This window comes from Dipodomys merriami, unplaced genomic scaffold, assembly GCF_024711535.1.
Source record: "Dipodomys merriami isolate MVZ:Mamm:240054 unplaced genomic scaffold, mDipMer1.0.p SCAF_30, whole genome shotgun sequence".
Classification (NCBI taxonomy): Eukaryota; Metazoa; Chordata; class Mammalia; order Rodentia; family Heteromyidae; genus Dipodomys; species Dipodomys merriami.
The window spans coordinates 5443517-5460414 of NW_027204493.1; the positions used below are offsets into that span (position 1 = coordinate 5443517).

At 40.5% G+C, this 16898-nt stretch overlaps 1 protein-coding gene across 2 annotated transcripts in view; it reads left to right on the forward strand.

The window, feature by feature from the left end:
- Window positions 1-16898, forward strand: part of Egflam (EGF like, fibronectin type III and laminin G domains) — a 526724-nt gene that overhangs the window by 413706 nt on the left and 96120 nt on the right. For both annotated transcript variants that reach the window (XM_070041065.1, XM_070041064.1), the window contains 4 exons: window positions 1088-1197; window positions 2458-2541; window positions 11269-11386; window positions 12330-12465. In XM_070041065.1, the coding sequence (XP_069897166.1) occupies window positions 1159-1197; window positions 2458-2541; window positions 11269-11386; window positions 12330-12465 (377 nt within the window). In that variant the 5' untranslated portion in view covers window positions 1088-1158. The remainder of the gene's footprint in view (window positions 1-1087; window positions 1198-2457; window positions 2542-11268; window positions 11387-12329; window positions 12466-16898) is intronic.

Genomic DNA, 16898 nt, shown 5'->3' on the forward strand with positions numbered 1-16898 from the left:
AATAGGAAAAAAAACTTGGTCCCAGTTCAAAAAACAGATACATTAGATCTTTGTACATTGCAAGGTATCCTAGTTGATATGACCGGGAAATGCATGCAACAGTTCAAAGGAACATGCAACAGGACATAGTAGTAAGTGAAAAATCAAACTTCAGAACATTCATTTGCTTAAGAAGTGTTTGTTAAACTTTTATCCTTTACTAGTTTCTGCATGCTAGAAAGGGTAGACTTGGTTCCTGTCCTCATAGAACAGTACTCAAAACTGCAAAATATGGGCAACAAATTGCCTAACAATAGTAAGTGACAATGTTGGTAGTAAATGGAAACATTATTGTGATTAAACATCATTGTTATTAAAATTAATGACTTAATGACAGTAAATTAAAGGAAATAAGACTTGAAATTATAAGCATATGCATATATATAATGATTGCTATATCACAAAGGCAGCAATAAAAATAGAAACCATGTGCATATATAAATACATGTTCACATATTTTGTTGTTATGTTTTAGTATTACATGACTAAAAGAAGATATACTAAATGCTGAATAATAAAAGTACAGATGATATTTTTCTATTTTCTAAATTTTGTTAATATATATATTGTTTTATAATTTCAATTATAAAACACTTTATGGTCAAAATTGTTTGAGTAGATAGTAAAACATTTGAAAATTTAAAATTTCTTTTTATATTTACTCATATTTTTATAATTTCCATGCTCAGAAGATACTGAGGAGACATGGGTAGAATAAATATAGAAAGTACATGTCATAAATTTAAAAAATGTAAACATCTTGCTTGAATCTGTTCCAAATTCCTAAAGTCACAAGTCGGTTGGTCTAGACCACTGTCAGTCTTGCTTTGCTGATCTCTTAACTATTGCAACTGACAGAATGGGCTGTAAGTCAGTCGGGTTGATATCCCTAGCAATGACATCTTGGGAGGCAACAGCCAAGTCCCTCTAAGATCACCTGAGACAGATGTGGCTCTCCATGTGTAAGTCCACATTCAGAAATCTTACCTAAATATACACAAGGTGGGATGAATGGAGCCTCTAACGCAATGTCTTTTGTTTGCGGCAGGCAAGGTGGGGCCTCCCGTTGACATCAAGCTGAGCGCATTGAACTGCACAGCTTTCAGCATCCAGTGGACAATGCCAAGGCATCCTGTGAGTCCCATCATTGGGTACACGGTGAGTCCACAGCCATGGAGATTTTCTCTGGTGGGTGTGTGAAGGTGACTGTCCATCCTTTCTACCCTTGTATCTCCTCTACAAGTTAATGATCCCTTCTCCAAATGTGTTGGGAATTTTTCAGATTGTGGAATATATTTGTATGTGTAATGAGCTAGGTTGGGATGAGACCCAAGTTTAAACAGGAAATCCCCTTGTTCAATATACATCTTATAGACATAGTCTAAGTTTATACCTTATTTTAACACACCTATGTTTTGACTACAGTCTATCATGTGATAACTTTTGGTGTCATGTTGGGGTTTAAAAAGTTGCAGGTTTTTTACGCTTTCAGATTTTGACTTTTTGATTAGAGGTGCCTTTATCAGGTCTCCCATACCCACCCCAGTGTTAATGACTCCTCATTCAGCTGTTGCTAGACCCATAGGGAAGGTTTTTAAGGGCATTTGTAAGAGTTTAAAACATGCACTCTGTATCTACCAGTTAAGATCTTTTCCAGTCCTTCTTCTCTACAGAAAAGGAAAGAATAAAACAAGAAGATACTGTTTCTGCTATCCAAGTTAATACAACACATTTGGAGAATAATGCAGAAGTGTGGGAAGTCATAGTTATGGGTTGTCAATCAGCATCAAACAACGAAAGATCTGAATGGAAAAGATGGACAGATAAAGTGGAGGAATGAGCAGGGAACACATCAGAGGCTGTACAAATTGGGCTGCTTTCAGTAACCAAGTTGTTTTCTTTGAACAGTGCTTTTAGAAATAAATCAACTTTAGAAGGCAGAACATTTTATAGATAAATATTTGGAGTTCTGAAATCTCTATTGTATCAGGAGAGCTGGCAATTACTGAGCCCACATTCCGAAAGGGCACCACACCCACGGAGCTGAGCTGTCCTTTGGAGATGGGACCAAAATTCCCTTTAATACCTGGAGCCTCTCTACTCATTACTGACTTTATTTCACCAAGGGACAGGAACCTTTGATCACAGCTCATGTCCTTTGTTCTTAAAATAGAGAAATATGTTTCTGGGTTCAAGTCTTATCGTACATAGGAGCATAGAAAATTACCTAAGGAGGTAAAAAGAAAGGCCTTGAGTTGTCTTCTCCATCCTAGGTGTCTAGCATGCATTTTCTTTCCTGGCATCTAAATGTTTTTGAGCTTATGGCCTCTGTATCTAACAGCCAGGTGATGCACTCTTGTGAGTGGTCTTAGGTAAGTACTTGCTTTATTCTCATTAAGATGTCTGCTTTATTTCAAGGTCTTTTACTCTGAAGTTGATGCAGATAAATCTCTCCGGGAGCAGTCCCAGAGTGCACCTCTCAGCCAGGACACAACAGTCACTGTGAGTACCTCCTGGATCCTGGCAGTTGGGTATTTCTGGGAAGGTATATGAATTCTGAGTTAGTGGGTATATATAGTAATAATTCATGTGTGTGTGTGTGTGTGTGTGTGTGTGTGTGTGTGTTTCTTTACAATTCCCAAATATCCCTCATGCATGTACTCTCTAACATGCTATCTCTCCTGAAAGAAAGGCATTTGATCGGAGAATCCTTGTATAAATGCTTTTGTCCTGGATTGCCATCCTTTTTTAGTCTTGAGCAGAAGTAGCCACCTTATGGCTATATGTTTTTCCTTTTTCTTTGATTAGAAAGTGTAATTTTGATTTTTTTTAAAGATCCCAATAAGACATAAATAAATATGACACATTTATGTCTTTCCAACTGCTTGGGAGATGCAGTATTTTAAAAAAAAGATGTAATTTGAAATGCATATTCAAATGGCCCAAGTTGTTTATTTTCCTTTTCAAACTCGGCACTAATTGTCAGATGCTCCGCTATTGTTTTTTTCCTGTCAAGGTCTTTTTGAGTGAACTTTTTGCCTTAGGCATCTTTTGATCCCATTGCTTTCACTCTTCTCTGTCCCCATTCTGTTAGTATCATCTCCAGACGGGAGTCTTTAGAAGGCTCTACAAGGAGTTACTCCAACACCCACAACACTTTGATAATGATGGTGGCATTCCTTGTCAGTCTTTTTAATAAGTGCCTGGTAGATGCAGTACAGTCTGAAACCTATTTGTCACCACTAATAAGTAGCTATTACTTATTAAGAGTCTATTTCCCGCCAGACATCATCTCTCATGCTTTCCACTTGTTTTTCCATTTAATCTTCATGACTCTCTTATGACCTCATTTTACTGACAGGATTACCGAGGCTCAGAGAGGTGAAGAAACCTCCCCAAATCATATATTAATAAGAGACAGTGAGGGGTAAATGCAAGGCTGACATGTCTGAGCTCCTCTCCTAACTAGTTTTACCCAAACTCTCATGACCAGGAAAGGATAGCTGCACATTTCAGCCTGCTTGCATTTTCATGGCGTGCTTTTAATCTCAAAGCTTGACTTGTCCTTCAGCAACCCTCATTAACCTTGGAAGACCTTAGCCCCTGCTCTGTGGTTTATTCTATCTGAAGCGGGGAGACTGAGTTGGCCTCATCCAGGAAATCATAAGTTTGACGATCTCTCTCCCTTCAACAGCCTTGGAACTTTCCACAAGTCCACTGAGCCCACCAAAGGGTTCACATTGTCCCTGGCAATGTCTCCAGACAGTCCAGCCTTGTGTCCTGCAGAGATCAGTACTCTGACCTGTACACAACCCAAGTATTAAGAGCACAGGGCTGATGGCACCTTGGAGTAAGCAAAAAGCTTCCGAAATGGAGAGCCTGCCCATAGGAAGGGACCCAGGCTGAAAATTGGCATCTCTGTGAAGGTTACTGGGTCATGAAGCAGAGGGCCATGAGAGAGACAGTATCCTAGGCTCCTGGTTCAGCTTCTTTTGTTTGTAGGTTGCGACTTTGGCCAGTCACAACCTGCTAAGCCTCAACGTTGCCCCATGGAAGGTATAATGAGACCTCTGTAAGAACTAAACATATATACATATATAAATATTTATAAATATATAAAAATGTACAAATAAATTATATAAACATGTTTATGTAAACATAATTTATTATATATTATACATATTATATTTTTATATTTATATAAATATATTTAAATTTATATACATATATGTATATTATATATGTGAATATACATGGTAACTTCTCAAAATATCCATTATCACTCATGATGACTTTTGTGTTAAATATTCTGTTATTTACAGGCAGACATTAGAGTAAATTGCCAACTTGATCATCTTGCTAATGACAAAAATTGCAAGGGTGGCTTTTTTAGGTCCATCACAAGATAACAAACAATCTCTATTCGGAATTCAGAGACAGCATTTAGACCTGTCAGAAAACTATCTTTACACTGATAAAAATAATTAAAGAATAACATGAGACCAGATATAATTAACATGGCATCTAATATACACATACTTATACAGCTATGGAAAAGAGATGAGTATAGGAACAAAAAAGAGGTAAAACTTTGAAACTAGAAATTGAAACAAGGAACTGTCTAGAAAGCCAGATTTGAAGGAGGGCATCCCAATGGGAGAATGGTTTGAACCCTAGGGATGAGGTGCATGTTTGTCCACGTGCATGTGGATTGGGCATTTGTGTTTGGATGGTCATGAGGGAGAGTTGCAGAATATACAGGCTAGAAAGAAGTGGGTCAGTAAGTGGGTGGAGCTAACATACAAAGGTTCTGGGATTAAACTATATGAGTTCAGATTCCTGACTTTTAGCAAACTTGCTGGTCAATATTTCTGTGTCTCTGTTTCCTATCACCAAAATAGAGATCCTGATATTATCACTGCTCTAGAGAGTGTCTCTGTGGGTCCCAAACTATGTAACAGAATGCTTTGGATTTTGCAGGAAGCCTCCAGGGGCACTGTGAAAATAGAAGCATCTGTGTAAAACACTACTCCTAAGTTGGGTATAAGTCTTAATCAGCACTTCTTGTGGTCTGAACATGCTGTAAAAATGTCTCAGCAAAGCTAAATGTGCCATGAGTGAAAAATTTAAGAAGTTGTGTGCTATATCTTACCATCCTATAGCATACAGATGTTGTGAGTTTGAAATGAGGTAATGGCTATAGAGCCCCCAGCATGACACCTGACCTAGAACAAGAGCTGAGTAAATAGACAATAAAATTCCTATTGCAGTGATCTGTGGTTTGCATACCATCTTGGCTGCAGCTAGGGGAGGGGGCAGGTCAACTGCCCAAGTTTCCGTTTTACTCCGGCAAGTTTTCTTTTACTCTTTATGTCCCTTCTGTTTTTGTTTTTGTTTCTCCTCTCCAGGGACTATCTGAACATCGGGTAGTTTTTGAAAGTATGTTTTAGGAAACTTAACACCCTGCCCCAATCTAGGAGTGGGTGGTGGTCTCTTGTCACCAAAATGTTGATTTCCCCATCTCTTCATCCCAAGAAAGGCCCAATGGAGAGTGCTTGGTTTTAGTGTAAGCAGACGGATTTTTTTTTTGTCATTGAAAAGGAGATGCTTTTCTGTATGTACATGTTGCTTCATCTCACACAGGTTGAAGCAATTTTGTCTGTTCTAAGAATCAGTGAAACTGATTGAAGAAGAGGGAAAATATTTAAACTGGTGGGCAGCACTCTGGGAATAGCCCTGCATCCTTTTTAGCCTTTCCTTTCTTTATTCCCTCTAACAACGCCAGATTTTCTTTTCAGCATTGTGCCACCCATCCAAAAATGACTTATTTAGTTTCCCATATTGAATTTTAAACAGGAGATTAAGTTGATGGTTACTCTGATTTAAATGATAAATTAAAAAAAATAAAAAAACAAATGATAAATTTGGCCCAAATAGCCTAGCTGCCAAGGTAGGATTTTGAAGCGTGCCCTATCTATCTATCTATCTATCTATCTATCTATCTATCTATCTATCTATCTATCTATCATATCTTAAATATTTGCACAAAGGGATTTTAACTCAACATGTTAATTTGTGTGTACAATGCATCTTCATGAGTGTCACACCTTCTATCATCTTTGAAGCTACTCACTTGAGGGTCAAAACCAAGCTCTCTGTCTTGGTCTTTTTTCATACTGCTGTAACAAAACACCATGCAGTGGGCCGTTTCTAGGGGAAATGAATTGATGGTTCCAAAGGCTGGAAGTCCAAGGGTGTGGATGCTCAGCATCTAGTGAGCATCTCAGGCTGTATCATCTCATAGTGGAAGGCAGAAGGGCCAGGCAGCACAAGAGAGCAAGAGAACCACAAGAGCAAGAGGGGCCACATTCACTTTATCATACCTCTCCCATCTTCATAACTAACACACTCGTACAATCCCTCACCTCTGCAATAACAACAGTAACCCCTCATGCCTGAACCATCATCTTCCAACACTGATGCACTGGACATTTATCTTCTAGTACATGAATTCTGAGGGACACATTCAAACCATAGCAAGCACTAACATTATTGATCAACATGAAGGGGTCAGTAGTTGAGGCTCACTTCTTGATGAGGTAATCCACTTATATGGGTATCTTGGCTCTTGATTTCTTTCTTTCATTTCACTTCAGCTCATTTGTTCATTCATCAAGAGCATTGCACGAATGTTTACTCTATGTCTGATAATACTGTGCTCAGCTTTGGGATGCTGGAGAAATAAGAACTTGCTTCCTGCCATCAAGCAGGTGGGAGAAGGTGGCAAATAAACAGGCAATTACACTATAAAGTGAGGAGTGATAAGATTAAGGTCCATCAAGGACATGGAGGAAGCATAGAGGAGGGACACCTAACCAGACTGGGGGCCCGGGTAGAGAAATGAGGTAATGTCTCAGCTGAACTGAGTCATGAAGGATGAGCAGGGTGAGCCAGGCAGGAGTAGGGAGAAGGGCATTTCATGTGGAGAGAGCAGCAGGTTCAAAGGCCCAGAGGCAAGGAATTGAATGGCATAAATTTGAGTCCTGCCAAGTTCTTAGGTATGACTGGAATGTAGAATGCTGGGAAGGGAGGTGCATGGGATGATGCTAGAAGGATAAATATGTTGTCTTAAGGGGGGATTTAAGGTGGAAAGTGATAATATCAGATTTAAGGATATAACTTTAGCATAGCCTTATGGAGTCTAAATTGAAAGTGTAGACAGTATTGGTGCCAGGCAGATTCAAAGTACATTGTTTTGGTTTGGGAATGTGGCTTAGTGGTAGAGTGTTTACCTAGCATGCATGAAGCCCTGGGCTCAATTCTACAGTACCACAAAAAAGCCAGAAGTGGCGCTGTGGCTCCCAGTGGTAGAGTGTTATCCTTGAGCAAAAGAAGCTCAGAGAAGTAGATGAATGGATCAAGAAAATGTGGTATATATACACAATGGAATTCTATGCCTCCATCAGAAAGAATGACATTGCTCCATTTGTTAGGAAATGGAAAGACTTGGAAAAAATTATATTAGTGAAGTAAGCCAAGCCCAAAGAAACATAGGTCCCATGGTTTCCCTTATTTGCAATATCTAGTATATGTATGAATCAAGCAGAAAAGGTCAGATAAGGTGATGTTAGGAAAATGAACCCTAAGATATGTATTTAAATGTTTTGTTTTGTTTTTTTTTTGGGGGGGTCCGGTGGTGGGCCTGAACTCTGGGCCTGGGCACTGTCCCTCAGCTCTTCAGCTCAAGTCTAGTGCTCTGACCCTAAGATATGTATTTAAATGTTTATTTTTCTTTCATGCATTTGTTTCTAACGCATTTATAAGATTATTTCTTTGTTGCTTTGTATGCCCCTCCCCCACAGTATAACCCCTGCTTTCACTGTATTTGATGTCAATATAATTTGTGGAAGGGAAGGGGAAAAACAAGTCGTTTAAATAAGGATACAGGTGGACCTGTTGCAACAATGAGAAGTACAAGTTGTCATGTCGAAAACGAACTTTACAACTTTGGTGGGGGAGGGGGAGGATGGGTGGGTGGGGGGAGGCTGGGAAGGGGAAACAAAGGAGGAGGCTACAATGCTTGATAAGAAATGTACTCATTATCTTGCTCATCTAATTGTAACCCCTATGTATGGTATTTTCACAATAAAAAATAAATTAAAAATAAAAAAAGAAGCTCAGAGATAGTGCCCAGGCCCTGAGTTCAAGCCCCAGAACCAGCAAAAAAAAAAAAAAGAACTCCATCCTTTAAAAAACAATAACCCAAAATCCCACAAAGTACATTATCTTTACTGTAAGGATTTAGATATAAAGGGTGGAAAAGCTGAAAAGAAACAAATAGGTTCAAGAGGAATGAAAGACATGTCATCAGCTATATTGGTGGCTGGCTGATTGGAAGGTGGTGATGGAAGAGGATGAATACAGAGGAAGTGTGACAGATTTCTAGCTTGAGTAATGAGAGGGAGCAGTATTTGCTTTTCCTTTTGCTAGTAGATGAAGAAATGATTAGTTGATTATACTAAACTTAAGTTGCTTGATAGTGTTGAGTAGAGTTGTTCAAGAAGCAGTCAGAAACGTCCACCTGGAAATGAGGCAGGCCATCGCTGGCTGGCTGGGCACATGAGGTGTCATCACAAAGGTATGCAAGAAGCTAAGGGTGGAGGAGGAGAAATTTCCCGTGAGAATCTAAGAGGAGGAGAAATTTCCCATGGGAATCTCCAGAGTAAACGATGATGGCAAGCGGAGGGGTAGCTCTTGGGAGACACTCAAAGGCTGTCAGAAAAAGGGGAATTGGTTGGCAATTTTGAAGAACAGAAACAAGAAGAGGAGGTAACTGAGAAGTTGAGCATGGTTTCCAAGAAAACAAAGCAATTTCAGAAGCAAGGGAGAACAGCAATCTCGAAAGTTGTAAAAATCCATAGTGACTGAGTCATTGGATTGACTACAAAATCATGGGGACTTCAATAAGAACACCGTGTACAGTTGTAGAGAGAAGCCAAATGGAAGTAAGTTGAGAAGTGAAGAGGAGGTAAGGAGGTGGCGACCACATCTTTAGAGAGTGGTCTCTGAGGAAAGAAGTTGGGGGTTCATATGTGGCAGAAGAATGATAGTTTTTTTTTTTTCTGGTGGGAGATATTGGAGCACAGTAAATACGGAAGGATCAGCAAGAAAAGAGAGAGGCTGAAAATTCACAACAAAAAAAGATATAGTTTAGAGTGAAGCCTAGGTACCAGTGTTTGTTTCTTTTAGATCTCTAAAGTATTGTAATATGAAATCAGGGTTTAGGAAGTACTGTATTAAGGTTTGATAATTATTTGTTGAATGCTTTCTAAATGATTTTGTAGTTGGTACTGGGGTTTGACTCAGGACTTTGTGCTTACAAGGTGGGTACCCTACCTCTTGGACCACACCACCATCAACCCTTTTTGAATAAAATATTGTCTTTTCCATAGCCAAGCTAAACTGCAATCCTCTTATTTTACTTCCTATGTGATCAGGAGGTGATCATGCCACTATTCCCAACTCTTTATTGGTTGATATGGGGCCTCATACACATTTTTCTCAGGCTCATGACAAACTATATCCTTTACATCCTTTCAATCTTAGCCTCCCAAGTAGCTAGGGTTACAGGAAAGAGCCACCACATCCAACTTCAAAACAGGTTTTTGAATCTCCTTATTTTTCTTCAGCAATAGTACATGCTTTATCATCTCTAGAAATTTTTGTGAAAAAAATGGAAGATATGATTGATCTCTGGTCTTAGGTGGCTTACCGTATGATAGGAGAATTAGCAACAAATAATGTGCTACAATTTGAGTGTCCCTTATCTATAATGTTTTCTGAGCTTTTTTGCATTTTGGCATATTTACATATACATAATGAGATAGCTTGGGGATGAGACCCAGTCTAAATATGAAATTCAGTTATGTTTTGTGTATACCTTGAATGTAATTTTTTGAAATATTTTCAGGGTACCTCTGTTTCAAGTATGACTTACACATGCAATCAGCTGTATGGTATTCTATTCATGAGTGTTATTTCAGTATTCAGTATTTAGGAATTTGGATTTGGGGATTAGGAGCATTCAACTTATATTATTCAACTTGTATGCATAAGTGTTAGATTAGTGGCACAAGATTTAGTAGTGTGGGATCACAAGACTGGATGGTCAGGAACAATGTCCAGGGGAGGGAATGGGTCTTCAAGAACCCTTATGAGCAAAGAGGAGGAAGAGGAGGAGGAGGAAGGGGAGGAGGAGGAGGAACAGGAGGAGTAGCAGGAGGAGGAGGAGGAGGAGGGTATTCACATGACCAAATCAGCAGTCATTATAGACTATTTCCACAGCACATCCTCCATGGTAGTTGCAGTCCACATATTATCCTAAACATTCATGCCATGCAAGGTGGTCCCATGGCACATCTGTTCTGCTGAGGAGGTTGATTTGCAATAAGTAGCAGAATCAGGATTCAAGCCCCAGGGTGAACTGACTCCAAGTCTGGTCCCTTACTACCGGAGCTCCCTACAGCTTCTCTCCTACCATGTAGCACCATAGCCTCAGAGACCCGCTATTTTTGTAGATGCCCAAGGTGGAGCAAATCCTTTTCTGCTAAGGGGAAGTTCATATATTCATCCATCATTAATCCTAGTGGTTCTCAATGGGAGAGAGTCTTTGGCCCAGCAGCAAGACTAACAGAATGGAAATTCTTCAGGCCCTTCCCAAGATTAATAAATGAGATACTCTGTGAGTTAAACCCAGCCAGTTGTTTTAAAGCTTTCCTGATGGATTCTGGTGCTATTTTAGGTTTGAGAACTCTTTACTTCATGGATATAAATGTAGACCTCTGTTTGCTGTGTGGTTGGCTGGTCCCTGGAGTACTACAGTCTACAAATTGAAAGAAAGAACTTGAGTTCTAGCCTTCAGCGATTATTCCCCTCCCTCCTAGCAGCTTTGTGCTCTGGTCAAAGAATTAGGATGTTGAGATCAGCCTTTGAGAGTGGGAACACGTCCAGTTCTAGGCTGGTATGTAGATCTCAATAAAGGGGTACCTTCCAGGCTTAGGAAATAATGTCATTGTGGTTCCCTTGTAGCACATTTTAAAGCTGGGCAAATCCTAAACACAGCAAAACAATCTCTGTCCCAGGCAATTTCCTAGGGGGTTCAAGATGTAAACCTGTTTGCTTACACAGAACTTCTGACCATCAGCACTTTTCTTGTTTGATTATTGACAGGAAGAAGTGATTGGAGATTTGAAGCCAGGCACTGAATATCAAGTGAGCATAGCAGCTTACAGCCAGACTGGCAAAGGGCGGCTTAGCTCTCCTCGGCATGTTTCCACTTTGTCCCAAGGTAAAATAGGTTCCAATTCATTAATAATATGAACATGGCTGGCTGTTAGTCATGCACCTTTCATTCAGCAAATGTCATCCAGGAAGTATCAGGTACCAGGTACTGTGCTAGACCCTGAAAAGACCGGAATGATCAAGAGCCTCTCAGAACTTAATGGGGTGAGGGATGATTAGAATGTAGTCCGTCACTAATTGTGAGAAGTGCACCCACAGGAGAGATTGGATAGGTAATTAGGAAAGGAAATGTGAGAAGAAGAATTATCCATGGCAAAGGAAGATAACAGGTGCTTATCAAGGCGGCACTAGGGTGATCTCTGAGTTGCTGAGGTCGGTGGACTGCAGTCATTGTGCACAAGGTACTCTCTATATAGGGAGAAGGAATTACTAGCAAATAACCCCAGCAGATCCTCAAACCAAATTACAGAAAATCCTTAGAAAGGTAGAAAATTCTTCCAGGACAGAGCAGTAGTCTGAGAAAAAAATAACCTGGAAGTTATGAAAAGTCTGGACCTAAAGATAGTATAGCATTGGCTAGTAGAGGGTTCTGATCTTCACAGAAACAGCACACCGGAGCTAGAAAGCAAGTGTCAGTGATGATAAGCATTTCATTGTGCTTGGTGGTAAATGTTAGTTCCAAGATGCAAACAGAGACAAAAGAAAGACTGATTGGTAGAGAGGAATATGGATGGAAGGTTCTAAGTTGCACAGAGCAACTGTCCTGGGGATAAACGAAGCCTAAGCATTTGGCCTTCTAGCCAGAGGTGTCTACAGCAGAAGGGAGGAACAAGCTGCCATTGATGAGAGCCTTATGTGGAAATGCAGCTGTGGGATCTGTGTGTGTGTGTGTGTGTGTGTCTGTGTGTGTGTCTGTGTGTGTGTGTGTGTGTGTGTGTGTGTGTGTGATGACCATCTGCCATGGTTAGCTGTTTTATTGTCATACCTAGATTCCTGCCAGCCCCCTGCAGCACCCCAACAACCTCATGTCCTGGTGGTCTCTGATTCTGAGGTGGCTCTGTCTTGGAAACCTGGAGAGAGTGAAGGCAGCTCCTCTGTGCAGTATTACTCTGTGGAATTCATCAGGTAAGTTTGTGTGTCGAGACTACAGACATTCTTAGCCATGCAGAGTGCATAAGACTAGAGGAACACTCATCTCTAGGTCTTGACCTCATGCATGTGAAAGAAGGCACAGACGCTTCAGGTCTTTTCTATACTCAGGTCAGCATTTATCCCTGTATCTGGTAAACCTGTCATCCTCCCTTCCCCCTCCCCCATTTCCCATAGCCAGATACTGTTCTGAGTTCTGAAAACTCCTGAGGCACCATTGCCATCAATCCTGACTGTGTTTCAAGCTCTTCTGGCTTTAAAACATTGCATCTGAAGTAAATATTTGATGACTTTGCTCAGGAGGAGCAGAACTTAAAAAAAAAAATACAATGCATCATGTCCTCTGCATTCATATTATCTTGGGCCAAGTGTCTTGGTTTGCTTTCTGCCTTGCCTCAATCTCTAATTCTTGTTATTCAGCTTGTTAGAAGGATATTAGAAGTTCATATTGAATTTACAGATGGAAACACATTGATTTTTCAATGCTGCTGGGTAATTTTATTATTTTGTCAAAAAGAAGGGAAGAAAGGAAAAGAAAAAAGTGAACCAAAAGAATTTCCCATCTAAGCCTTTTTTCTCCTCTGAACTCTGGTTCCTGCCTGGTTTGACTGAAGTGGCTGCTGCTGAGTGAGGCTGAACATGTGTGTGGAGCTGGCGGACTCCAGATGAAAAGTCACAGGGCTCGCCCGAAGCTTGCTTTTACGGATTTACAAAGAGCCTGTTTAGAACCTTATTCCCAAAGCTCTGTGAAGTTGGGACAAAAATATCTAAGATTTGAGTAGCCCTGCTTCTGTTTCTTCACCTGCTGGCCTGTTCCTTGGTTGGGAAAAGGTTTCTTCAGAGCTTGTGTCAGTGGCAGAAGCTTGAAAGGAGAAAATGGAGACAGTGACTGTAAAAGACCAGTGGAAAATCTAAATTCAGGGGACACCAGATCTGTCACTTCATCAGCCTGAGACAGACAGAGACAGGACATCTACCTCTCTGTCTTGTTGATTCATTTCTAGGCAAGTTTTTCCACTAGGTAGCCAGGCACTCCAGTCTTCAAGTCTTCTAGCAGAGCTCTCTACTGGGAAGAGAGTGGATTTCTCCCTACATGCAGTAAAATCTGGATGTGTGTTTTGATTGGCCAGACATAGATTTCTTTCCATTTTCTGAGCCAATCACGGTGGCTCACAGATTAGATAATCACAGATTAGATAATCAGTGGTCATATTGTAAGTTCTGAAACAAATAACTAGTGGGTCATTCAGACAGGAAGTATATGGACAGAGTCTTCAAGACAGTTGGATTCTCAAAGGAAATTGTAGCATAGTGTGTAGAAATCAGGCAAATAGATTCTAGGTCTTTTTGGAAGAAAGAGTGGAAGAGAAGAAGGGAGAGAAGAAAGGAGGGAGGGAATATATATGGAAAGAAGGGAAGGATACTGAGAAGTCTCAAATCAATACTCTGCCATGAAAGTAATCCCAAATCTGTCCTTGAACAGATTTGGTTGGCAAAACCAGGAATATGCCTAGAATAGAAATGAATCCCATTCTTTTTCAAATATGAGTTAAATGTGCAACACTGAAAGTTCTACAACTTCAGCTTTTTCATGTGAAAGTCTTGGAGTAAAACTTAACATTTGTAATTTGCGCCTACAAGTAAATTAGACAATATGAGCAGAACAAAACATACTATTTAAAATTCTGTGTGTGTGTGTGTGTGTGTGAGAGAGAGAGAGAGAGAGAGAGAGAGAGAGAGAGAGAGAGAGAGAGAGAGAGAGAGAGAGAGAGAGAGAGAGAGAGAGAGTGTCTAGGGCTTGAACTCAGGGCCTGGGCACTCACTGTCCCTGAGCTCCTTTTGCTCAAGGACACTGTACCACTTGAGCCACAGCTCCATGTCCACCTTTTTGGTGGTTAACTGGAGATAAGAGTCTCAAAGTATTTTTTAAAACTTACTCTTTATCTGGTACACTGAAAAAAAAGGTAGAAATGGACATTTCTTAACCTTGCATGCACAACTGGAAGTAAAAGATAAGAGTCACAGGGTTGAGGGACAGAATTGGAGACAATGTGGTTTCCTTTGCTCACCAGCTGATGGCTCTAGGCAAAGCACTTACTAGTTGTAGGAGCAATGTCTGAGCTCTCTCAAAAACATCCACATCTGAACTGCTTCTGAGACCTGCAATAGGAGTGACATGGCCCCCCAGGCATAGAACACAAGCTCCCTATCTACAACACTTGGACAATAACTTCTTCCAGCCTTATAGTGTGTCCTTAGAAGGACAAGTATCCAAGAAAGAGCTTTGTAGACATTTACAAAAACCTGCAAAAGTATAAGGTATATATGGGCATTAGGTACTCGTAATTTGAGCATCCAGAGCTAGTCCCAAGGGACTCAAGTCTGAGGGACTCAAGGCCCAATTTCTTACATGTAATTTTAAATTTTACATCACTCAGCCAGGCATGGGTAGCTTATGACTGTAATCCTAGCTACTTAGGAGGCTGAGATCTGAGGGTCGCGATTCAAAGCCAGGCCAGGCAGGAAAGTCTGAGAAACTCTTATCTCCAGTAAACCACCAAAAAACCAGAAGTGATACTGTGGCTCAAGTGGCAGAACACTCGCCTTGAGCTGAAGAGCTCAGGGACAACACCCAGGCCCAGAGTCCAAGCCCCATGACCCGCCAAAAAAAATTTTTTTTACATCATTCATATTAATTACTTATTCATTGTAGTTGGTTTACCTTGACAAAATGCCTTCATAATGCCCTGGAAAGTTAGCTTCAAATCTAGAATTCTTGGACTTCTTGCTCCTCCAATGGAACATGTGGTATGAGGAGGGGAAAGGCCATCCCTGGTTACAGCTCTGTACTAGGAATTCTGTTCCTACATCTTCCAGAGTGTGGTCCTTTTTGCAAGATTCCTCAGCACATGTCCTCATCTGTAATAGCAGATAAACACGATCCTCATCAGAGTTTCATATTTATGCATGAACAACATTCAGTGTATGTTTGGTTCTTTCCCTCCAGACTTCCAGAAGAAGAAACTGAGCCTCAGTTGTATCAGTTGCTCAGCCCCATGAAATGACTATGTGGGGACAGAATTAAAAGTAGAACTGAGGGCTGGAAAGTTGGCTCAGTGGTAGAGTGCTTGCCTTGCGTGCATGAGGCTCTGGGTTCAATTCCTCAGCACATAAGCAGAAAAAAATCAGAAGTGGTGCTGTGTCTCAAGTGGTTGAGCATTAGCCTTGAGCTGAAGAGCTGAGGGACTGTGCCCAGGCCCAGAGTTCAGGAACCATGACCGACCGAAGGAAAAAAAAGAAAAAGAGTATAACGGAATCCTCCTGACTTCTAGCCCATTACTCCTTGTTGGTGAAGCTTCACGTCCCCTTAAGCCAAGAATCTACCTTCAAAGATGCAGGGCTGCGCTCAACCTGGGTAGGAGATCCCTATTTCTTTCTGGCTTTAGAATTCAGGGTTTCCCACTTGCTAAGCAGGTATTCTACCACTTGAACTACTACACCTCACTTGAACCACTTTTTGCTCTAGTTATTATTTTTTAATTTATTATTGTAAAGGTGATTGATGTACAGAAGGGTTACAGTTACAGAGGTCAGGTAATGAGTACATTGCTTTTGAACAGGGTCACCTCTTCCCTCATTTTCTCCCATATTTTTCCCTCCTGATCCCCCATCCTCATCAGTTGTTCATTTTCAACATAGTGTGCTCTGATTACTTCTAAATAGAGTCCTTCTTTTTGTCTGGGCCATATCCTCCTATTTCTACTTCCCACCATAATTCTAGGGATGATTGACAGGTCCATGTCACCATGTAGTGTTTTTCTTTTGTGATGAGATCTTGCTTAAAAAAAAAAAAATCAGAGCTGGCCTTAAAACATAATCCTCCTGATCACTACTTCCTGAGTAGCTAGGATTGCAGACATGAGCCACTGTGCCCTTGTGTCTGGACACTCTCTTATTAGGTTGTAGCTGGGATGGAAAGAAAAGCCTTCAGAGCTTGTTGGCATGTACTGTTGGGCTGCTTGTCAACATCTCAGAGTGTAGAGAGAGCTTTCCTGGGCTCTTAGTCAAAACTACAGTTAGTGTAGTCTGTAGTCTGAATGTTTGTAGCTCTCCTACATTTATATGTCGGATATCAGAATTTGACTGGGCAGTCCTTGTTTAAATTCTGTCACTTCATCTTGGTAGGTAAGTACCTGTCAATTGTTCCTCTTTCCTGCCATGAAACGAGACTAATGCTATTGTAGAGATCATTTGGAGACAGTATAAGAAATGTTCTTAAAGAAATACCTTCCTGGTTAAAATGTGTCTGGGACTTTAAGTATAACTATCCCATAATACTGTGAAATTTGTGAAATTCACGTAATCATTTAATCTCAATAAAAAATTATTTAAAAAAAAAGAAATACCTT